This window comes from Grampus griseus, assembly GCF_964374135.1.
Source record: "Grampus griseus genome assembly, chromosome: 14".
NCBI lineage: Eukaryota > Metazoa > Chordata > Mammalia > Artiodactyla > Delphinidae > Grampus > Grampus griseus.
In genome coordinates, this window is record NC_139008.1 from 64,268,002 (window position 1) to 64,293,375 (window position 25,374).

General features: G+C 43.4%; 1 protein-coding gene across 2 annotated transcripts in view; it reads left to right on the forward strand.

Annotated features, from left to right (window-relative positions):
- ASIP (agouti signaling protein) overlaps positions 1-24,504 on the forward strand; it is a gene marked incomplete at its 3' end in the record, with an annotated part of 90,267 nt that extends 65,763 nt beyond the window's left edge. The window contains exons 4-6 of one of the 2 annotated variants that reach the window (XM_082671391.1): positions 21,596-21,765; positions 23,010-23,071; positions 24,328-24,504. In XM_082671391.1, the coding sequence (XP_082527517.1) occupies positions 21,606-21,765; positions 23,010-23,071; positions 24,328-24,504 (399 nt within the window). In that variant the 5' untranslated portion in view covers positions 21,596-21,605. Of the gene's footprint in view, positions 1-21,541; positions 21,766-23,009; positions 23,072-24,327 lie in introns of those variants that run through there. The other variant, XM_082671392.1, reaches the window with a different exon arrangement.
- Between the last annotated feature and the right edge of the window lie 870 nt (positions 24,505-25,374).

Sequence of the window (25,374 nt, forward strand, 5' to 3'; positions counted from 1 at the left end):
CATTAGAATATTATTCAATTTGTCATCTGTTAGGCATAAGAATTAGACTAGTCAATTCAGTCACAACAGTCAAATCAGTCTCTGTGTATAGATATAGCCCAAGAGATCAAATTGTTTTGGTATCGTATGAAAAAGTTATTCTGATGTTTGTTAAGATGGTAAGGAAGACTTTATTCAAGACTATTGCAATAGGGATGTTGCAATAGGAAAGGAAGATCAGGCTCAATTCAGAATACAACAAAGACAGTTAGGAAATTTTAGCCAATGATTAGAGTAAGAGGGTCAGAGGATGGAAAATTACTAAGAGGAGACATCAAGGGTAAGGCGATCCTTGCTAAACTGACCTAACAGGATTCTCCCTAAAGTCAGGTTTGTACATCAGAGGTGGGGGATGAGAAACTTAATTAGATATCGAGTGATCAGATATCAAGGGTGGGAGGATTCTCACTAAATTGACAGCATTCTTGCTAAACCTGAGCTATGCAAGCCAAAGACAGAATGGAGGGCCAAAGTCAAGGCCTAGTTAAGAAGAGGGCTCAGAGGAGCCTAACTAAAGTTTGGTCAGGGAGAGAGTCTTTGTCAGTATCCACAAGCTTTCTTCTCTTCCTGCCATCCATTCCCATCCTACTTTCCCCAACCCCACCAGCAACAAAAGAGAGGTCTCCACTTTCCTCAGCCAGCCATCCCTTATACTTCCCAGATTTCCTCATTATCAAAAAACGGAGTGTGCCAGACTTCCCTGGTGGCACAGTGATTAAGAATCAGCCTGCCAATGCAGGGGACACAGGTTCGATCCCTGGTCCGGGAAGATCCCACATGCTGTGGAGCAACTAAGCCTGTGTGCCACAACTACTGAGCCTGTGCTCTAGAGTCCGCGAGCCACAACTATTGAGCCCACGTGCCTAGAGCCTGTGCTGCGCAAAAAGAGAAGCCACCACAATGAGAAGGCCGCGCACCACAACGAAGAGTAACCCCCGCTCGCCACAACTAGAGAAAGCCCGTACGCAGCAACGGAGACCCAATGCAGCCAAAAATAAATAAATAATTAATTAATTTTAAAAGAAAAACAGAGCGTGCCAGACTCTCAGGACTCCAGATTCAGCATCTCAACTAGCAGATGTATCTCTGACTCATTCCAGTCTCTGATTGCTAGGGTCGGTTTACTCTGATGAAAGAGTCAAGGCCCTCTCCACTTTGGGAAACTTGCTTTCCAGATGTGGACAACATCCCTGACAGACCCACTGGCAGCATTTGCAATCCCCACCCCGAGGGACAGTAAAGGAGGAAGAGCTAGTGGTTAAGCAAACACATCACCCTTCCTTTAGCTGGCACATTTTTAGTCAATCTGACAGTCAACAACTCTCACTGATAGACACTGAGTGTATAGAACTGAAGGAATTCTAAAACCAGGGTTTGAGAAATGGGGTAAATACTGTTTTGTTTTTATTTCTACTGTAGCAAGCTGGACTGGGCCAGGATGGCAGACCACCAAACCAAGAAGTTTGTAATTTTCCTCCTTTTTCTACTTCACGCAAAGGTACCAACCTTCTTGTGTGGCTCTGGAGTCTGGAAGACTTGGGATTTGCTGCTCTCTCTGTCACTTACTACCTCTGTCCCTTGGGCTGCTCTGGGTTTCAGTTGCCTCAGCTGTGATATATAGATTGTTAAAAGGATTAAATGTACATAACGTGCCTAGAGCAGAGCCTGGCATATAGCAGGTACTCAATAAATAGAAGCTATTATGATTCATGTCTCTGCCCTTGTCAGTAATTCGCAGTTTGAGTTGTCTTACAATGAAAAGAGTAGCACAGTGGAAGAGATTCTAGTCTTGACTCACTGATTCAAGTGTCTCCTTGGGAAACCCCTTTCCTCCTTGGAGCCTCAGTTTCCTTCTCTGTAGAACCAGAGTGAATGGACAAAATCAGTGTTCCTCACACATGGCTGTATATCACAATTGCCTGGAAGCTTATTGAAAGTATGTCTCCCAGGCTCCATCCCTGGAAATTCAGATTAAGTGGGCTTAGGGCAGGCTTTGGGGTTTATATTTGGTAAAATTCCGCAAGAAAAGGGATGAACAAATGTGGTATGTTTACCATGTAATACTAATCAGCTATTTAAAAAAGAACAAACTACTTATGCATGCAATAAAGTGGGTGAAACCTCAAAAACATGTTGAGCAAAAGAAGTCAGATGCAAATGATTTCATTCAGTATGAGTCCATTTATATGAGTACAGAAACCAGCAAAATTGATCTACGGTGGTAGGAGTCAGAATAGACGTCACCTCTGACAGATAAAAATGGGTATTACCTGGAAAGAGGCACAAGGGAACTTTCAGGAGTGGAAGAAATGTTCTATACCTTGAGCTGAGTGGTGGTTACACAGGTTTGTAAAGTTAAAATTCATCAAGCTGGATACTTAAAATTGGTGCATTTTACTGTATGTAAATGATATCTTAACAAAGTACTGTTAGCATAAGGGCAAAATATTCCCCCGACGACTCTAATGCATGGCCATGTTTAAGTTTCCTGGACAAGATGATCCGTAAGTTCTCTTCCAGTTCTAAAGCCCTATGGTTCTTATATCCCCAACTCAGGCCCCCTTACCAGTCCCTTTTACCCACAAATTAGGTTATATCTTTTACCTTTCTCGATCAAATACAAGATAAAAGATATTAAGAAAAGCCAGAGTCCTGAGCATATCCTAGCACTCAGATAAGGGATGCTAATGAAATTTAAGGGTTGTCCAAGCCCCAGTATGACAGAACAAAGGCCAAGGAAAAGACATTAAGTCACCATCAAATCTGACTTGTCACCTGTCCTGTTGTCCCAAGGGGACCAACAAATCTGAGGATTTTCTGTTGCTGGTTTTCTTTTCTATTCATTCATTCATTCATTCACCAAATATTTACTGAGTGCCTTGCTTTGTGCCAGGTACCTCTGGGTAGTGGGAGTAGCAAAATGAATATGATAGCAAGGTCCCGGCCCTCAGGAAGTTTGAATTCTACAAGAGAAGGAAAGCCAATACGAAGGTAAACACAGATAATTGTTAATTGTGATAAGAGCTATGAAAGAAATAGGATGATGGGATAGATAAATACTGGGGAAGGACGTTTTTATGGAGGAGGTAATATTTGTACAAATATCCAGAGGTTGCCAATGATCCAGCCATGGGAAGAACTAAAAGAATCAAGTTCAAGGCCAGGGAATGAACATTAGGGGCAAGGTAGAAAAGAGCATATTTTAGGAACAGAAAGGAGTACAATATGTCTAGAATCTAGTGATTGAGAGGGAGAGTCTATCAGATGAGGTCAGAGAGAGTAACAACAGGGCCTTACAAGAAATCGTGATCTTATTTCAAGAACGATGGGAAACTATTAAAGTTTTTAAGCAGGGGGTGATATGTGATTTTAATTCCCCCTCCCCCCGCAAAAAAAATCACTCTACTCTTTTGGAACAGGACAAGAGTGGAGACAGGATATCAATTAAGAGACATTTACAGTTGAGCAAGCAACAGTCCCAGAGGTTCAGAATCCGGGCTGAACTGCTGTGCAAAGCTACCCTAGTTTGGTAACTCGGTTAACCAAAGACAGAGAGCAAGAAAAAACAACTTCAGAAGTTAGTGAATTCCTCATGCTCAGTTGGCCTTGTCTTTCTAATGTTTTCCCCACATGTCATAGATGAGACTGAATAAAGGATCCCTCAGAATGTTGAGCTCAGTCCCTGAAGTGCCTTTCTTCAGACCCAATCTTGAGAAGTGAGCCACATTTATGACGGGGGCTTCTCCAGGTCCTTTTCATCAGTTTCTTTCTCTCTTTTGGGGTCTCATGCCCACCCTCAGCAGAATCTGCCCTCCTAACACAGTGCCCCAAAGCTCTCTGGACCTTTCTTTCTTTACTTCTCCTTCTTTTCCTCTCCTCAGAGGTCTGCCCTTAGATAGGAAAATAGAAAACTAATCCAGTAACACTAATTGCTACCAACTTAACCATGACTGAGAGCATTTGCACTTGATCCTTATAGCCCATAAGACATGCTATGGAATCTGGATAGTTAAGGGAAGATTTTCTTTTGTTTTGTTTAGTTTTGTTTAGTTTTGTTTTGCGGTACGCGGGCCTCTCACTGTTGTGGCCTCTCCCATTGCGGAGCACAGGCTCCGGACGCGCAGGCTCAGCGGCCATGGCTCACAGGCCCAGCCTCTCCGCGGCATGTGGGATCTTCCCGGACTGGGGCATGAACCCGTGTCCCCCACATCGGCAGGCGGGCTCTCAACCACTGCGCCACCAGGGAAGCCCAGGGAAGATATTCTGAGGCAGAATGTGGCTTAAATTCTATTTTGTGAGTTATCCCACTCTGTCTTCCTAAAGAACTCAGACTAGCCAACAGAGGTTGTCTGAAGAAAAACATTAACTGGAGACACTGTTGATCTTGGACCCTGTGGCCTGGAACAACAGGTAGAAGGATCTGGAGCAACAAAGGGTGGGACTGGCTTTCCATAGAAATCTTAAGAGATGACAGTCCAGGCAGTCCCCAAGTAGAGGGCCCCCTCTTGTCTGGCAGAAGACAAGAGTCCAGAAATAGGCCAGAACAATGGGCCTGGAGGAGGCAAGACTTAAACAGGCTTTTGAAGGGAAGTATAGGATTTGGAGGAGATGATGAATGGCCATGGCATTCTAAACAAGGTGAATGGGGAATTCCCTGGTGATCCAGTGGTTAGAACTCTGCGCTCTGACTGCCAAGGGCCTGGGTTCAATCCCTGGTCGGGGAACTAAAAGTCCCACAAGCCATGTGGCATGGCCAAAAGTAAAAAAAAATAAAAGGTAAACAAGGTGACTGAAGCTCTCACTTGCAAACTAGAAAGTACAAGTCCACAACTCTGCCCCTAACTTGCTCCCTATTTCCCACCCATGATTGTAGAGAGAAAGGCTGAAGGTCAAGCATAAACCCATGTCTGACAACGGCTGATTCTGATTGATGCTGATGGTGCTACCTTTTCCTTCCTTCTCTCCTCTCCTGACCTAGGCAAGCTGGAGTCCACTTAGGGATGAGCAACACTAAGTCACAACCCTGGTCTTGTGAGTTGGATGAACCATATGTTTTATTCTGGTTAAAGGGAAACATCCCATTCAGAGAGAAATGGAACCAACATCTTGGCTTGGCTATAAATAACTGCCTCACTGTTAGAAAGTCTAAAGACCTAAGAGCTCTGAACACTAATCAACATCTCAAAGGGCCATGATCTACCAGGTACAGAGACCAGACCACAGTATAATTTACCTTTTCTTTTTTTCCCCATTATTATATTGTGAGAATGTTTTTAAATATGGAAAATTTCATGTAACCTCCACCCAGAATCATCCATATTTATTACCATATTTGCTTCAAGTCTTTTTTATTTAAAAAAAATTACAGAGAGAATTCCCTGGCAGTCCAGTGGTTAGGATTCTGCGCTTCCACTGCAGGGGGCATGGGTTCCATCCCTGGTCAGAGAACTGAGATCCTGTAAGCCACCTCGGGTGTGGCAAAAAAAAGCCCACAAAAACAAACAATTACAGATAAAGTTAGAGTTTCCCTTACCCCCCAGCTCCAATCCTCATAATTCTTCTATTTCTTTGTCTTTTCCTCCCTACTTATCTTTCTCCTCTCTACTTTCCTTTTCTGCCTGTTTTATTCTCTTGTCATTAATTCTTTTAGTTTTTTCTTTTTTGGCCATGGCTCGCAGTTTGCGGGATCTTAATTCCCCCAGCAGGGATAGAACCTGCACCCTCAGCAGTGACAGCACAGAGTCCTAACCACTGGACCACCAGGGAATTCCCTCTTCTCATTAATTCTAAAATCTAGTGAGTTTAATATTTTACATTCTCCTCTCTAAATATGTTTTTTTAAAAAGGAGACTAATTTAAAAGGAGGCTTCTTTAAGGCTCTTGATTACTTTTTGGGTGCATATCTGGTTGCATATCTCAGTTGAAACAGGTTTCCATCCCAAGATAAAAGTTGTGATTATTAAGTTATATGGTGCTTTTTCTTGTATGACTTTTATTTTTTTTAATGTATTTCTTTTTTTACAAATTTATTTAATTTATTTATTTTTGGCTGAGTTGGGTCTTTGTTGCTGCATGTGGGCTTTCTCTAGTTGCAGCGAGTGGGGAGCTACTCTTTGGTGCAGTGTGCGGGCTTCTCATTGCAGTGGCTTCTCTTGTTGCGGAGCACGGGCTCTAGGCGTGCGGGCTTCGGTAGTTGTGGCATGTGGGCTCAGTAGTTGTGGCACACGGGCTTACTTGCTCCACAGCATGTGAGATCTTCCCGGACCAGGGCTCGAACCCGTGTCCCCTGCATTGGCAGGCGGATTCTTAACCACTGCACCACCAGGGAAATCCTTGTATAACTTTTACTGTTTTGGTTTTTTGTGTGTGTTTTTTTGTGGTATGCAGGCCTCTCACTGTTGTGGCCTCTCCCGTTGCAGAGCACAGGCTCCGGACGTGCAGGCCCAGCGGCCATGGCTCACGGGCCCACTCGCTCCATGGCACGTGGGATCCCCCCAGACTGGGGCACGAACCCGCGCCCCCTGCATCGGCAGGCGGACTCCCAACCACTGCGCCACCAGGGAAGCCCCCTTGTATGACTTTTAAATTGCCTTTAGAATGTCTAGAATTCTAAAGATATTTAAAGCAACTTGCAGCATTAGAATGAATTTTTGGCCTCTCAATGTTACAGCTTTGAGGAAAAACACTCAACAGGCTATCTCAGTTCTGGTTGTGTCAGCTTAAAATTAAAATCATTTTTAAATTATAAAATCTCATGACTTAGGCCATATATTACTATCTTTACCAGACTTGGCTGTAAATCACTGTCTATTTCCAGAAATCAGATTTATTCTCAGAGGGCAAATTCTTACCATCAAAAGGAACATTCAACAGAATGTGTTACATCCTCTCTGAAGGGGATGCTGCTCATTTAGAATCACCCCAAGTCGTGTTACTGAACTCAAGTCCAGCTGCTTGCTGCTCTAAAATTAATAGTCGAGAGGCAAGTGTTAGTAGAAACAGAAAATGTTGCTTTTAATCAGAAAGCCAGCATTCTGGGGAGAAGGTGGAATCAACTCCGAAGATTCTGCTCATCCATGAAAGTTTTGTTTTGTTTTGTTTTGTTTGCGGTATGCGGGCCTCTCACTGTTGTGGCCTCTCCCGTTGCGGAGCACAGGCTCCGGACACGCAGGCTCAGTGGCCATGGCTCACGGGCCCAGCCGCTCCGCGGCATGTGGGATCTTCCCGGACTGGGGCACGAACCCATGTCCCCTGCATCGGCAGGCGGACTCTCAACCACTGCGCCACCAGGGAAGCCCCATGAAAGTTTTTAAAGGGAAAAGGGGAAGTAATCTCAGTTAATCATTGAGATAGGGAATCAGACTCATCGCCATCTCCCCCAGTGTGCAGGCTTGTCAGCTACTTGTGATCTTTCTTTAGATGATATATTTTTCACACAATTTGTGAGATTGCTGAAGGGGAAGCTAAGGAAGAGATTTGGTCATCTGTTAATTACTTATTCTTCATTTCTACTTCTTTGATCTACAGAAAAAACCAACAGATTAGGCAAGGTATTGTGTGATCAAAAGATTTGAAAGGTGTGCTTGGGCTGGAGATGAGTAGAGCATGGGGGTGTCTGGCTTAAGGTTAGTTACATTATAGCTTTGCTAAATTGACAAGACCAAAGAGGCCTCCTCCAGAGAGCTCTTTCCTGCCAAAAGCTGCTTATACTCAGAGTTAGAAGAGACCTTAAACATCTAATCCAAATCCTTTTTTGTACAAGTGAAGAAAAAGATGCCCACAGAGAGAAAGTAACTTGCCAGAAGTCCCACAGTGAATTCCTGGCAGGGCTGGGTCTAGAACCCCTGTCCATTCTTTGGTGTCTGCTCCACTGAGATGTCTGATGCCTGGAGCACTAGTAAGACAGCTGCAGAGGATGTCTAGAAGCAGTCTCATCATTATATAACTTACTGCTGCAACTGCTGAGTGTAATTTAATGTTTCCCCCAATCCGCAAACTTCTTTATTTTCTCACAAACTTCTTTACAGCCACCATGTCATACCATCAGTGTCAGCTTTCTCAATCTTGTAACCAGAAATGACTTCATGGGTGTGCACTTGAGCAGTTGCATAGGGCCTCACACTTAGAGGGCCTCATGCTTGCTTAGTTTAATGCTCTCCTTGAAATTCTTAATTTTTTAGCACGTGGTCCCACATTTTCATTTTGCACAGAGCCCCACAAATTCGGTAGCCTACCTGTAACTTACATCCTAGGAGATAGGAATGAGAAGGAAAATGGTCTCCCTGTTTTATTAGGAGATTGTAATGAAATACCTAGAACTATCCCCTGGGAGAGGATCAGGAACTTGGCACCTGTACTCCTGACTCCGGCCACTGACTATTTCCCAACCCAGGCCACCAGCCTGGTTTGGATATACAGGACCTAATGATCTCCCCAGTATGAGATTTGGCTTCTTAAGAAAAACTCTAGCCAAATAATTGATTAAAATAGGATAGAAATCTCAGTAATTGGCTTTGGCTATGCACATCTGGCTACCAGTGGCCTGATGGCTGTAAAAGGAAGCCACTCTCTAGGGCAGGAAATTCAAGGAGACTGCCAAAGGGGAAAGGCAGAGGCTGTATGCTGCATAGAGCCATGTGAAAGAGGGAGGAACTGGCAAGAGCAGCACAGAATGTTTGAGCACTCCAGGAGCTGCAGCCCAAAATTGGAAGGAGGCTGAGGAAATTAGAGAGGTTCTTGTTCAACAATAACTCACAAAATCATCCAAGACCCTGTGCAGTTTAACCATCCTCTTTTTTCTGCCTACCCAAGGCATTTATTTCACTTGTACCTCAACTCTAGCACTTCTCTCCTCATTTTTTTTGTTAGTTATTTGTTTGTCTTCCCTGCAGGATTGAAAGCCATCTAAAGGCAGGGACTCTTTATTCATCTTTTTTTTTTTTTTCTTTTTTTGGCCGCACCATGGTGGCTTGTGGGATCCTAGTTCCCCAACCAGGGATGGAACCCACACCTGCTGCAATGCAAGCGTGGAGTCCTAACCACTGGACTGCCAAGGAATACCCATATTCATTTATATTGAGCATTTAGTAAATTAATTCAATTGAGAGAAACATTTACTGAGGGCTTATTTTGTGCTGAGCTTAGGCACTGGGGCTAGGGGTAGTAGGGAGGGGATGAGCATGGAGATGAATAAGGCACAGGCTCTGCCCTTAATGAGTCTTCAATCTAGAAGAGACAAGGCAAATGAACAAATCATTACAATACAGTGTGTCTAGGGAGGAGAGAATAATTAACTCTCCTGGAGGGGACAGTCAGGCAAGGCTTCCCACAGCATTCAAAAAATTTTTGTTGCTTAATTGGCTGTTCTAGGACAAAACTAAGTAGATAAAACATATTGCCACTCTCCTGCTACCCCAGAAGTTATCAGCACTAATAAGCCTGGGTGAACATTAAGGAATGGGCTGGTAGCCCCATTGGAGCCTCCTAAGCTCAGTCTGGCCAGGCGTTTGTAGTGGATGCGAATCACCAGCTGCCCAGGTGGATGAAAGATGTGTAAGACAGTGGTATCCTTATGCAGCTGCTGAACATCTGGTGTGGGGAATCTAGGTAACTATGAATGAGAGATATTTCTTCTCTAGCCCTGACCCTCAGTATTTGGTACAGCTAGTTTGGCTGGAAACTAAACCACAACAAAAATTGTGTGTTACTTCTCCCAGGTTTTGGCATATCAGAAACTGTGGCTGATGAGCCAGAAGAGTTATAGGCTTTGAGAGTGTTCCAGGGCAGAGAAAAATATTGACAATATCCTCTGCTCTCATGTGCCTGTGATTCAGGATGAGGCCGTCAAGTTGCAGGAACATAATATACCAAGAAGGAGTTTTCATTTTAGCTCCTAGAAGCTGAGTGGTTCTGAGTTTTTTAGGGGCCAGAGACACACTTATAGATCCAGAGAAAGCTATGGACCTTCTCCCCAGAAAAATGCACATATGCACAAAATTTTGCAGACAATTTTAGGTTAAGATTCTCTCCGGCTATAATTTCCCTTTCCTCCCAAGTATATGTTTTGTTCCAAAAGACTGGTCAGAGGAAAATCTGCCTCTGTCACCACAAGCCTATATGAGTTGCTCCTCCATGTTGGATGCATACCCAACACTGCTTTGATTCTAGCAGCTTCCTTCTTCACAGGGTTGAGTTTCACCAGACCCCTAGCCATTGGTGCTTGGCAGGACTGATGGAAGCCACTATTACAATCAACTGAGCCCCGTCTCCTCCCCTGCAGTGCCAGCTTGCTGGCTGCCCAGACACCCTGGTTTCCCTCACAGGTGCCACCAGCACAGCCCAGGGCAGGCTGTCAGGACTGCACCTCATTACACCTAGTTTGGTCAGCAGCTAATATTGTTCACTGTCTTCAAGAAGACTGCTGCCTTCACCTCTTCTTCTGTTCTCATCTCTTACTATACCTCTGTCCCAGTAGGTGGTTAGCCATCCCCCATCACTGGAACATTATAACCCTTTCCTTTGCTTTTAGGATCAAGGCCTTTACCCTAAAGGATTAAGATATCAGGCTATCCCAGTGCCATAGCTAAGGGGTTGTATACAGTGTACACTCGGTGTACGCTGCATACTGATACACCGTCTCCTCACCTTACCATACTCAGAGATGCTCTGGACACTGCTGTCTCCCGTATTCCCTCAGTCAGAGCCCTTACACATTAGTACTCATGTGCGCGCACATGTGCGTGCACACACACACATCAACAGCACTCCTGAGGTATATAAACCACTTACATTTAGCCATGACTTTCCATGCCCTCTTTTCCAGAGTTTAATCAGATTCAGTCACACTCATGCATTTATAAATCCCTCAACTCTTAAGGATACACAACAAGTGGCCTTTACAAAATCCTTTGTGCAACTGCTTAATCTCCCCAAAGTCCAGGAAGCAGGAATCAGAAATTATGGATTCATAGAATTTAAAAATAGAAAGGTCTTTAATTCTTTAATTAATTAAACAAATCTTTATTAAATTTCTACTCTGCGCCTCGTAATCTGTACTGAGTCATGTAGTCCTATCCTCTCATTTTGCAGATGAGAAAGCACAGGCCCAAATGGGCCAAGGGTCACACAGCCACTTAACTGGCAGGTATGTCCGTGTAACCTGATTCCCCTTTCTGGATTCTTTATATCCGCATACTGAAGAGAAACTCATCTTAAGTCCTAAGCAGTAACTTAAAGCAGATGATGAGTTTAAGAGGAAGAATTGTCATCAGTGCTACCACAGATCAAAGAACAGTCTATACCACCACAGAGTGGAAAGACAAATTACTCTTGAGAAAAGCAATTGCACAGGTAGTCATTGTTGTCAGCATTATGATCCTGTATTAATAGGTGGAGTGTGTGTCCCATGTTGAGGGTTTGTATAGGTCCATAATCCATTACCTGAAATTGCAAAATCCCAAAACTCTGCTGTAAGTTTTTTTTTCCTTTGGTAACTCATTTGGCAAAAAACCTGTCCTGAATTGATGCGAATCAATTCACAGTCTTTGTTTATCCTTTGTTTGTTTATCCATACCTTTTTGCTACAGAAGCATCAGTACATTTTTAATGGGTGCTTCTAGAGCCCTTATATGTGGTTTAATATAGAAGATATTGTTTTTCTAAAATTCTGAATCCTAAAAACAAAATCTGACCCCAAGCATCATAATACACCTAGGTATTATGGACATATATTACATTTAGAATATACATATCTCCCCAGGATTTGTGTAAGGAATATTGGTTCTTACCTTCTCCCAATACACAAATAAGATTAATTCCACTGAGACTTTACCTTTCCCAGACTCAGTCTAGCTTTATAATTCCACTAAGTTACTTAGGTTCTAAGAAATTGTATTTTAAGTTTATTTCTTAAGAGTTACTTGCACAGCAAAGGAAACTATTTTTTAAAATTAAGTCCTGTAGGAGCTCCCATAAGGTTAACAGCTGCTTTCTCAGCAGAAACTCTACAAGCCAGAAGGGAGTGGCATGTTATATTTAAAGTGATGAAAGGGAAGAACCTACAACCAAGATTACTCTACCCAGCAAGGATCTCATTCAGATTCGAAGGAGAAATCAAAAGCTTTACAGACAGCAAAAGCTAAGAGAATTCAGCACCACCAAACCAGCTCTACAACAAATACTAAAGGAACTTCTCTAAGAGGGAAACACAAGAGAAGAAAAGGACCTACAAAACAAACCCATAACGATTAAGAAAATGGTAATAGGAATATACATATCGATAATTACCTTAAATGGGAATGGATTAAATGCTCCAACCAAAAGACACAGGGTCACTGAATGGATACAAAAACAAGACCCATATATATGCTGTCTACAAGAGACCCACTTCAGACCTAAGGACACATACAGACTGAAAGTGAGGGGATGGAAAAAGATATTCCATGCAAATGGAAATCAAAAGAAAGCTGGAGTAGCAATACTCATATAAAATAGACTTTAAAATAAAGAATGTTACAAGAGACAAGGAAGGACACTACATAATGATCAAGGGATAAATCCAAGAAGAAGATATAACAATTATAAATATATATGCACCCAACATAGGAGCACCTCAATACATAAGGCAACTGCTAACAACTATAAAAGAGGAAATCGACAGTAATGCAATAATAGTGGGGGATTTTAACACCTCACTTACACCGATGGACAGATCATCCAAACAGAAAATTATTAAGGAAACACAAGCTTTAAATGACACAATAGACCAGATAGATTTAATTGATATTTATGGGACATTCCATCCAAAACCAGCAGATTACACTTTCTTCTCAAGTGCACAGGGAACATTCTCCATGATAGATCATACCTTGGGTCACAAATCAAGCCTCAGTAAATTTAAGAAAATTGAAATCATACCAAGCATTTTTCTGACCACAACGCTATGAGACTAGAAATCAATTACAGGGGAAAAAATGTAAAAAACACAAACACATGGAAGCTAAACAATACATTACTAAATGACCAAGAGATCACTGAAGAAATCAAAGAGGAAATCAAAAAATACCTAGAGACAAATTACAATGAAAACACGACGATCCAAAACCCATGGGATGCAGCAAAAGCAGTTACAAGAGGGAAGTTTATAGCAATACAAGCCTACCTCAAGAAACAAGAAAAATCTCAAATCAACAATCTAACCTTACACCTAAAGGAGCTAGAGAAAGAAGAACAAACAAAACCCAAAGTTAGTAGAAGGAAAGAAACCATAAAGATCAGAGCAGAAATAAATGAAATAAAAGCAAAGAAAACAATAGCAAAGATCAATAAAACTGAAAGCTGGTTCTTTGAGAAGATAAACGAAATTGATAAACCATTAGCCAGACTCATCAAGAAAAAGACGGAGAAGACTCAAATCAATTAAATTAGAAATGAAAAAGTTACAACAGACACCACGGAAATACAAAGCATCCTAAGAGACTACTACAAGCAACTCTATGCCAATAAAATGGACAACCTGGAAGAAATGGACAAATTCTTAGAAAGGTATAACCTTCCAAGACTGAACCAGGAAGAAATAGAAAATATGAACAGAACAATCACAAGTAATGAAATTGAAACTGTGATTAAAAATCTTCCAACAAACAAAAGTCCAGGACCAGATGGCTTCACAGGTGAATTCTATCAAACATTTAGAGAAGAGCTAACACCCATCCATCTCAAACTCTTCCAAAAAATTGCAGACAAAGGAACACTCCCAAACTCATTCTATGAGGCCACCATCACCCTGATACCAAAACCAGACAAAGATACTACAAAAAAAGAAAATTACAGACCAATATCACTGATGAATATAGACGCAAAAATCCTCAACAAAATACTAGCAAATAGAATCCAACAACACTTTAAAAGGATCATACACCATGATCAAGTGGGGTTTATCCCAGGGATGCAAGGATTCTTCAATATACGCAAATCAATCAATGTGATACATCATATCAACAAATTGAAGAAGAAAAACCATATGATCATCTCAATAGATGCAGAAAAAGCTTTTGACAAAATTCAACACCCATTTATGATAAAAACTCTCCAGAAAGTGGTCATAGAGGGAAGCTACCTCAACATAATAAAGGCCATATACGACAAACCCACAGCAAGCATCATTCTCAATGGTGAAACACTGAAAGCATTTCCTGTAAGATCAGGAATAAGACTAGGATGTCCACTCTCACCACTATTATTCAACATAGTTTTGGAAGTCCTAGCCACGGCAATCAGAGAAGAAAAAGAAATAAAAGAATACAAAATGGAAGAGAAGAAGTAAAACTGTCACTGTTTGCAGATGACATGATACTATACATAGAGAATCCTAAAAATGCCACCAGAAAACTACTAGAGCTTATCAATGAATTTGGTATAAAATTAATGCACAGACATCTCTTGAATTCCTATACACTAATGATAAAAAATCTGAAAGAGAAATTAAGGAAACACTCCCATTTACCATTGCAACAAAAAGAATAAAAGACCTAGGAATAAGCCTACCTAGGGAGACAAAAGACCTGTACTCAGAAAACTATAAGACACTGATGAAAGAAATCAAAGATGACACAAACAGATGGAGAGATATACCATGTTCTTGGATTGGAACAATCAATATCGTGAAAATGACTATACTATACTACCCAAAGCAATCTATAGATTCAGTGCAATCCCTATCAAATTACCAGTGGCATTTTTTACAGATCTAGAACAAAAAATCTTAAAATTTGTATGGAGACACAAAAGACCCCGAATAGCCAAAGCAGTCTTGAGGGAAAAAAACAGAGCTGGAGAAATCAGACTCCCTGACTTCAGACTATACTACAAAGCTACAGTAATCAAGACAATATGGTATTGGCACAAAAACAGAAATACAGATCAGTGGAACAGGATAGAAAGCCCAGAGATATACCCACGCACCTATGGTCAACTGATCTATGACAAAGGAGGCAAGGATATACAATGGAGAAAAGATAGTCTCTTCAATAAGTGGTGACGGGAGAACTGGAGAGCTACATGTAAAAGAATGAAATTAGAACACTCCCTAACACCATACGCAAAAATAAACTCAAAATGGATTAGAGACCTAAATGTAAGACTGGACACTATAAAACTCTTAGAGGAAAACATAGGAAGAACACTCTCTGACATAAATCACAGCAAGATCTTTTTTGATCCACCTCCTAGAGTAATGGAGATAAAAACAAAAATAAACAAATGGGACCTAATGAAGCTTAAAAGCTTTTGCAAAGCAAAGGAAACTACAAACAAGATGAAAAGACAACCCTCAGAATGGGAGAAAATATTTCCAAATGAATCAACGGACAAAGGATTAATCACCAAAATATATAAACAGCTCATGCAGCTCAATATTTAAAGAAAAACAACCCAATCAAAAAATGGGCAGAACTAAATAGACATTTCTCCAAAGAAGACATACAGGTGGCCAAGAAGTACATGAAAAGCTGCTCAACATCACTAATTATTAGGGAAATGCAAATCAAAACTACAATGAGGTATCACCTCACACCAGTTAGAATGGGCATCATCAGAAAATCTACAAACAACAAATGCTGGAGAGGGTGTGCAGAAAAGGGAACCTTCTTGCACTGTTGGTGGGAATGTAAATTGATACAGCCACTATGGAGAACAGTATGGAGTTTCCTTAAAAAACTAAAAATAGAATTACCATATGACCCAGCAATCCCACTACTGGGCACATACCCAGAGAAAACCATAATTCAAAAAGACACATGCACCCCAATGTTCATTACAGCACTATTTACAATAGCCAGGTCATGGAAGCAAACTAAATGCCCATCGACAGACAAATGGATAAAGAAGATGTGGTACATATATACAATGGAATGTTACTCAGCCATAAAAAGGAACGAAATTGGTCATTTGTAGAGACGTGGATGGATCTAGAGACTGTCATACAGAGTGAAGTAAGTCAGAAAGAGAAAAATATCATATATTAACGCATATATGTGGAACCCAGAAAAATGGTACAGATGAACCGGTTTGCAGGGCAGAAATAGAGACACAGATGTAGAGAACAAATGTATGGACACCAAGGGGGGAAAGTGGTGGTGGGGGTGTATTTATACACTAATATGTATAAAATGGATAACTAATAAGAACATGCTGTATAAAAAATTAATTTAATTTAAAAATTAAAAAATAATAATTAAGCCCTGTAATTCACTATATCCTTAATTAGTCTAGAGATGTTACCTAGTGACATCTCCTCACTGCCCATTGTGCAGTGGCTACTATTTATATTAAGCCTGCTGGTTGCTGTGATGGTGATAATTCCTTCATTATCAGGTGTTCAGAGGAAGTGATGAATGTGATCTTTGGGTCTCAGTTCATTCCCCCCAAACTCCAGCCACTCCTTTTCTAACTCACATTTCCCAATTACTCTTTCACTTCTTTGCAGGAATTCCCAGCATGTTTTTTGGTTAGTTTTATGTCAGTCGTGATAAGGAAAACCCCCAAAAAAATAGAATAACTGCATATAATGCCTCTCAATCGATGACATGACTTTTGTGACTTGCCTTAATCGGAGCTTTTCCTTAATCAGAGCTTCTCCCCAACCCATTCCACCATATCTCCATTCTTTCCTTGCTTTTTTGTTTTTTCTCATTTCAAGTTGAATTTATTTCTGATTTGTCCTTCTAATTAATACCCACTGATACCAGAGCTCTGCTGCTTGAAAAAAAAAATGGTCTCTTGGGACTTCCCTGGTGGTCCAGTGGTAAAGAATCCGCCTTCCAATGCAGGGGACACGAGTTCGATCCCTGGTCAGGGAAATAAGATCCCACATGCCACAGGGCGACTAAGCCCATGAGCCTCAAGGAGAGAGCCTGAGTGTCCCAAACTACGAAGTCCACGCACTCTGGAACCCCCGCACCACAACGAGAGAGAAAACCTGCACTCCACAACTAGAGAGAAGCCCGCATCCCTCAACGAAAATCCCGCGTGCCACAACAAAGACCCGACGCAGCCAAAAAATAAATCAATTAATTAAAAACAAGAAAAAATTTTTTTAAAAAAATTGCTTTTGGAAGAGATTGGGGATACAAAATAAAATCTTATACAAGATTGATCTTATACAAAAATACACATTTAATTTTATGCAACTAATCAAAATATTATCTTGCGATTTCCAATGATTATATTTCTTATTTGTATTCCAGGGGTTATTGCACTGCATCTTTATGAATTCTAGGCAGCATGGTGTAATAGAAAGTTTCAAAACATTATGATAACTACTCAGAATGGATATTTTCCCTCTGCCTCTAATAATCAAAACTTACCAATCCTAACTCTTGTCTCATTAGGACCCAGCCCTGTCCTAAAACGAATCTGAAATCTGATAAATTAATGACAAGTATTATTGGTTGGTAATGGCACAAGTTAACTTTCCCAAGTCACATTGGTCTTTTAATAAGGATCATCAATACCTTTACCCAAAGAAGCAGTTAATTACTTCAATCAGTTAGTAGATATTGAGAGAGCAGACGTGACGTGCTTGCTTGCCTAACAGCCCCTCGCAATTCTCACAATCTAGACAGGGTCAGCAGACTTTTTCTGTGAAAGGCCAGAGAGTAAATATTTTATGCTTTGTGGACCACATAGGGTCTCTGTTGGGTTTTTTTAATAGAACACTTTACAAACGTGAAAACCATTTTTAGCTTGAAGACTGTACAAATGCTACACGAAATATGGAAAGGGCAAACGAATACTGCAGTCATTAACAGCTACAGATTCCGCCTCAGTGGTTAGTAAATAAATGCTTGTATAACAAGCTAAGTACTGTGCTTAGGTCAGAAGTTGTCAGGCTTAAGAAGTGGTAAAGGACGAGCTTTGTATGGGGACCAGGTAGTAGCCAAGCTTGGCTAGGATATATACTTCCTATAGGAAAAGATAAAGCTGGAAAGGAATGTGGAAGGCAGGTTGAGAGGGCTCTGGTGCCTTTTTGAGGCTATGGATTATGTATTTCATTTGGTAGTCAGGGTAACCCCTGCAGAGGAATAGAATGCTTGGAACCAGCAGCAGCCTCTTAATTGGTTTTCCTTCCTTTCAGTCTTGTCCCCTCCATCTCCTCACCCCAGTCAGAGGGATCTTTCTACAATGCAAATCTGAACAAGTCCCTCCCCCTATTCAAAACTTTTCATTCATTTTCCATCGACCTTAAGATATTGTTCAGGGCTTCCCTGGTGGCGCAGTCGTTGAGAGTCCGCCTGCCGATGCAGGGCACACGGGTTCGTGCCCCGGTCCGGGAAGATCCCACATGCCGCGGAGCGGCTGGGCCCGTGAGCCATGGCCGCTGAGCCTGCGCGTCTGGAGTCTGTGCTCCGCAGCGGGAGAGGCCACAACAGTGAGAGGCCCACGTACCGCTAAAAAAAAAAAAAAAAAAGATATTGTTCAAACTCCTTACCATGGTTTACAAGTCCCATCATGATCTGGCCCCTGCTTCCATCTCCTGTTATGTTTATTTGCCAACCTTACTGATCTTTTCTAGTTCCTCAAATGCACCATCCTCTCTTGCCTTTGGATCTTCATGTATATGGTTCTCAGTGTCTGCAACACTGCCATCACCACCTCCACTCTCCTCTTCAACATGGATAAGTCCAAATCAGCCCTCTGTTTTCAGCTTCAATACAACATGCTTCAAGAGACCTTCCCTAGTCCATGCACTAGTTGAGGTCTCCCATAGCACAAGCTTTATTAGAATAACTTATTTAACTTGTCAGTCATCCCTGATAGAATGTAAGCTCTGTAAGGAGAGGCATCATTGTGTATCTTTTTTTTTTTTTTTTTGCGGTACGCGGGCCTCTCACTGTTGTGGCCTCTCCCGTTGCAGACCACAGGCTCCGGACGCGCAGGCTCAGCGGCCATGGCTCACGGGCCCAGCCGCTCCGCGGCATGTGGGATCCTCCCGGACAGGGGCACGAACTCGTGTCCCCTGCATCGGCAGGCAGACTCTCAACCACTGCGCCACCAGGGAAGCCCCTTGATCACTATTTTTACCCAAGAATCTAGCATAGCACTGGTTCATAGTTGGTATTTAACAAATATTTTTTAACTAGATGAATGAATGTAGGTATGAATGAATGAATGAATGAAAGGAAATGGGGCTTTATTTAAAAGGAAGCTTAGTCTGGTTATATGTTCTAGAGTTGAGGAGGCCAGTGAGGAGGCTCTTATGGAAGACCAAGTGGGAGGAACTAGGCTGCACGGACAGAAGGAATGGAAAGGGAGGGAGGGTTGTGAGAATTGGGGGGAGTGAAAATCACTAGAACTTAATGACTGATTGACTGGGTGTGGGCAACAAGAGAGAAGGAGAAATTGCTCTCCAAGCTGAGAGCCCAGCAGCATCATTAGAGAGAGAGAGAGGGAGTCCTGCTAGGAAGAAGGGTCCAAGTTACTGCTTGGGGCTGGTCACTGTGCCAGGTTCATGGTCACAAAAACGAGTAAAACATGACCTTTTTTTTATCAAGTGGGAGAGACAAACACAAACAATGTGATAAAGTATTTGACAGAGAACAGTACAAAGTTCTGAGAAGCAGAGGATGGAGCAAATTACTATGCCTCAGTCCCCAGACTTTCCTGATAAATGTTTGTTTGGGTTAACTATTGCTGATAGGGACTAGAAACCTCTGAGATGGAACTGCATGGAGCTGGGAAACGTAGGGCCTCAAAAAATGTTTTGGGCTCTAGGGCCTGAGGAGAAGTATTGTCCCACCACACAAAAAAGATGTGAACTGCTTGAAAAACCTCTGTATTGCCTCTTTCTGTTTTATACATTGGGATTCTTCAAGTCATTGTTTATTTGAAGAAAGAGCTCCCCTGCTAAATGAATGCAAACCATTCACCTAGCCCACTCCCCTCATTTTACCAAAAAGAAAATTAGAGTCCATTAAAAAGAAAAAAAAAGAATGGATTTGTCCAAAGTCACGCCTTTACTAATGCTTAAGCCAAGACAAGAACTCAGAGGTCCTGACTCCGAGCCCAGTGCTCATTCTGTTGACTCACTACCAGGCTTTGAGAAAGAAAATTGGTGGCCAGTTCATGATAGGCAAATAAATGCCCATTGATGAAAGGAGCTGAAGGAATCAGAAGAAATGGAGTGAGGGCTGAGAGAGGTAGAGGACGAACTTCAAAAGGAAGGGACTGTCCCCTCTACCTTTAAGAAGTTTAGAATGAGGTTGGGGGCTGGCTATTTGGGTCCTCCTTCTCCTGGAATGTAACAGAAATGGAGAAAATTTTACTCTAAGCAATCTGAGGGCTGGGAGGAATAGGCTAGAAATTGCCAGGCTGAGCCCAGGAATGGGCAGGACCAGCACGAGCAGATTGTTTTATTCTCTTCTCACCCACTATGCCTTATGGCAGGGCCAGAGAACCTTGGCAAAGCAGTCTCAGCTTTTTCCCAGAACAGAAAGAACACGCACAGGGTGGGTGAGGAGTAGGGATTCCACACTCAGAGAAGATGAAGATGCTGTTGAAGCTGTGAGCCCTCACTAAGCCAAACCTAGACATTCATGGGAAGAAATCCGCTCTGGGATCTGTCTGGTTCATCAAAATCCAGCTAGCAATAAATCGATAAATATAGTTAGCCTATTTGAACAGGTCCATCCTATCCTCCTGACGCAAACCATATCTGCATTTATTTCCTCTGGATGTCGGAATATAGCATATGCAATGACTTACACACTTGTCCAAAAAAGCCATTTATCCCTACACCGTCTCGTTTAGTCTTAACTCATGAGCCTTGTTCTCTGCACTTCAGTAAGACCTCTGCCACTGTGAGGCCTTACTGGGGACCTTTCAACAACTCTGCCCAAGCCTAGGGTCTCCTGGGGCTACTGACTTAAAAAACCCCAGCGCCCCACCCTCTGGAAGGCAGAGACCAATTGCAATGCATTCCTTTTCTCCTTACATCGATCTCCCTCCCTTTTTAAAAAAATTATTTATTTATTTATTTATTTATTTATTTATGGCTGTGTTGGGTCTTCATTGCTGCGCGCGGGCTTTCTCTAGTTGGGGCAAGTGGGAGCTACTCTTCATTGCTGTGCACGGCCTTCTCGTTGTGGTGGCTTCTCTTGTTGCGGAGCACAGGCTCTAGGCGTGCGGGCTTCAGTAGTTGTGGCTCACGGGCTCAGTAGTTGTGGCTCACGGGCTTAGTTGCTCCATAGCATGTGGGATGTTCCCGGACCAGGGATCGAACCCATGTCCCCTGCATTGGCAGGCAGGTTCTTAACCACTGCACCCCCAGAGAAGTCCCTCCCTCCCTTTCTTGTCTTTCTTTCTTCCTCTCCCATCTCTCCTTTTCTCTCTTCTTCCTTCATCAGTTCCCCTTCCCTGTCCTAAGCCTTGCTGGTCCTCCAGCTCCCCTGGGACACTGGGGTGTGGAATGGGGTCAGAGCACCAGCCCAAAGAAAGCAGGAGGGCACATCCATTTGCCAGGACCCCTGGCCCACCTGACTGCCTTCTCTGTCCCACTCAGGCCTCCCGGAATGGATGTCACACGCCTCCTCCTGGCTACCCTGCTGGTCTGCCTGTGCTTCCTCACTGCCTACAGCCACCTGGCACCTGAGGAAAAGCCCAGAGATGAAAGGAGCCTAAGGAGCAATTCTTCCATGAACCTGTTGGATTCCCCTTCTGTCTCTATTGTGGGTAGGTAGCCTAGCCTGGGGCCCAGCCTCCAGGCTCTGGCCCAAGAGAACTGCAGGATGTCAAACACACTCCCCAAGCTGATACCAGGATCTACTGCCATAGGTCAGAGCTCCTTCGTGCTCATTCCTCAAAACAATCCTGGAGGAATAAAGTGCCCCTTAACTCATTTGGTTTAGGAAAGCCCTGCCTGCCACCAATCGAATACGCAGCTTAGCATGTTAGAGGCTCTGAGAAACCTTAAAGTCATGACAATTGGTGAATTTGGTTTAACTTACCATTTCTGAAACTTAATGAGTCACGGAACTCCTATCAATGGTAAAAATTTTAGAAAATGCTGCAGAATATAACCAAGTCTGGGATGAACTAGTCCTTTCATGCCAGGGTTGAGAATTGAAAATGACTGCTTGGGAGAAAATATCAGGGGCATTAGAGCCTGGCATGGAGATCTTCTGGCTCGACTTCATCTGACAATAATAATAATAACATATATACTTATTTTGTGCTAGGCACTGTGAAGTGAGTATTATTTTTATTCCTATTTTATTTCACAGCTAAGTAAATTAAGTCTTAGAAAAGTTAAGTAACTAACACACAGTTCTTAATTGGCAGAGCCAGAATTCAAACCCAGGTGTTTAACTCCAGAACCTAAGCTCAAAACTAATATTCCTTGCTGACTTGTCTCTCACTTCAAAAAGAGGATATTCTAGATATATCAGGGAAGGGACTGGGGCACATTAACATTGATTGATCACCTTCAGTGTGTCAGACTTTCTGCTTTATAAACATACCTCATTTATCCTCAAGACAACTCTTCAAGGTAGGTATTACAGTATCCTACTTGCAGATGAGAAAACCAAGTCTTAAGGAGATTAAGTAGGTTGCTCAAGACCACAAAGCTGTTATATCGCAGAGTCAGGATTCAAATCAGGTATGACTGGCTCCAAAGCTCTGAGAAATGGAAAATAGGGATACAGGAAAAACAAGTCCATCCATGTACAAGACACTGAGTCCATTTTCCAGGGCCACCTTTGCTTTCCCTCAGAGGACTCTGCTCCCAGTCTCTGGCTCCAGGTCTGCAGCCAGGCTAACAAGAACCTGCTGGCCTAAGTCCCAAGATGTGATCTATCCAGCCAACCCTTCATCTTCTCCCCTACCCTGGGGCTTCCTGGAGCCCCCTCTGCTCCTCCCACTTCATTGCAGCTCAGGGCCCTCAGAGACTGGCTTTGCTCCTTCTCTCTTTGAAGCACAGAACAAGAAATCCAAAAAGATCAGCAGAAAAGAAGCGGAAAAAAAAAGATCTTCCAAGGTAGGCCTGGGAGCTCACATTGTTGGGGTGGGACTGGACTTAAAGGGAGAGGATCCCCAAGCTCTGGCTAGGAACTAAATAAAAGATATCCCAGGCCTACATGCCCACAAGAAACTGAAAGCTACCCAAACTTCCTGGCCTCAAGCCCTGAACCAGACCCCCAGGAGCTGAGGCCCAGAAAGCTAAGGTTCACTGAGCAAAATAGCTTACCTGCTAAAAAGCATCTTCCTATATACTAGCTCACACCCTGCCTGAAATTTCACCATAACTCATTCTTTTGGATGAATGCAATGTTTCCCAAACCTCAGTCATTTCAGAACCATTTCCACAACTTTTACCATATCTGAGTTTCACCTATTTAATATATTTGTTTAAAATTAAAACTTTAATTTTAAAACTTTTCTATCATGGTTATATAGTTATTTAAAAACCTATATAACCAATATAGAAAACCAGTATCACTTGACATAAATAGAAAGTAACCCTAAAAATAAGTAAAATGAAAATAAAACCTTGTTTTTTGAAAACTCAGTTCCTCAATTGCACTAGACACATTTCAGGTACTCAGCAGCCACATATGGCTGACTGGTGGCTGCCTGTATTGGACAGCACAGCAAAGAATGTCCCCAGAAAAGGGAGTAGCAAACTCAAAGCTCCCGCAGTAGGAACTCATTTCTTGTGTTCGGTGCACAGAAGGCAGTGTGGTAAAGACCGGTGGGAGAGGTGGGAGGGCCAAACCACAGAGGGCCTCAAGGACCAAAGTAACGGGGAGGAGGGTGTGCTTTAAGCCCGAGTGTAATGCCATCATAGGTCTTCTGAGAGGTCCCTTTTGTGCACTGGAGGTCGGACTGTAAGGGGGCAAAAGCCGCAGACAGGGGCCTAGCCCAGGGTAGCAGCGGTAGTGAAGCAGTGGGTAGACTCCAGATCTATTGTGAAGGCAGAACTGACAGGGATTGTGGCTACACTGGAAGGGGAAGACAACAGAGACGGTAGTTAAAAACGGTGGAGCTGAGTGGGATGCCCTAGGGAGAGAAGAGGCCAGGCCGGAGCCAGTTAAGTTTTGATGAAGTGGGGCATTGTTGGGGGAGCAGGCGGGGACCCGCTGGGATGCCCTGTGGGCATCAGTCGAGCGGGCGGTGGGCAGAAGGTGGGGATGTCTGGTCGGGGGCCTCCATAGTCCAAGGAGTCTCCAGGCAGAGGTGAGGACGAGTGGGGCGGACGTGGACTGCTCGGGCAGACCCGGCGTTTCCCCGCAGAAAAAGGCTTCGATGAAGAAGGTGGCACAGCCCCGGCCCCCGCCGCCCGGCCCCTGCGTGGCCACCCGCGACAGCTGCAAGCCGCCGGCGCCCGCCTGCTGCGACCCGTGCGCCTTCTGCCAGTGCCGCTTCTTCCGCAGCGCCTGTTCCTGCCGCGTGCTCAACCCCACCTGCTGAGCGCGCCTCTGGGTGGTGGGCGGGGTGGGGCGGGGCTTCCACGGGCGGGGCTCCCCGGACGGGCCCTTCTGGGGCGGGCAATCTCTAGTAGGTGTGACTACCTAAAACAGGGAGTGGGCGTAGCTACTGACGTTGGGCGGAGCTTTTAGGAGGCGGGGCTTCAAGGAGACTTGGCTTGGGCTGGGCTAAAATCCAAATATATATAGGCTATTGAAAGGTGTGTGGCTGTTTCTTTAAAGAACCCGAAAGATCCTTTTCCCTTCGCCGAGTCCCCTTCACCGCAGAAGTTCCGCGGGCTGCGCACTTGCTCTCTCCTGGTCCTGGGGAAACGTGGTTACCTGGCCCTGAGGCTGCCCTCCTGGTAAGCCCATCTCTGGGTGTGGCCGCCAGAGACAATGCTGCCCCCTTCCTTTAAGCCTGGGAACACCCGAAGCTGCCTCCAAAACCAGGGAGGCAGAAAGGAACCATTAAGGAACTACCTTTCAGTGTTTCACCCTTTCCCCCTTCTAAGAAGCTCCCCTCAGCGCCCCCAAAACAAGAAAGGCTACAACTCCATACACAGTCTCACTGGGCTGTCTGTCCTAAGGGGTCTGCGGATACAAATTGGGGTGGCTGATTGTGACTGGGCATTGCTCTGGCCTGAGGACCCTAGAGCCTTACTTAGGAGGCTCCCCCAAAATGGCTAGCCTAAGAGACAGATAAAGAAGGGCGGTAGTCTACTGGAGGGGTCTGAGGACCTCAAAGAATCAAAGGAAAAGCCATACAACAAGCCTCGGAAAGGATAGGATTCTGAGGGATGTGAAAGGAGCCAGGTCAAAGTAAACAATGGGCAATGTTTTCAGGGCAAGACTATGGGATAAGTCACCTCCA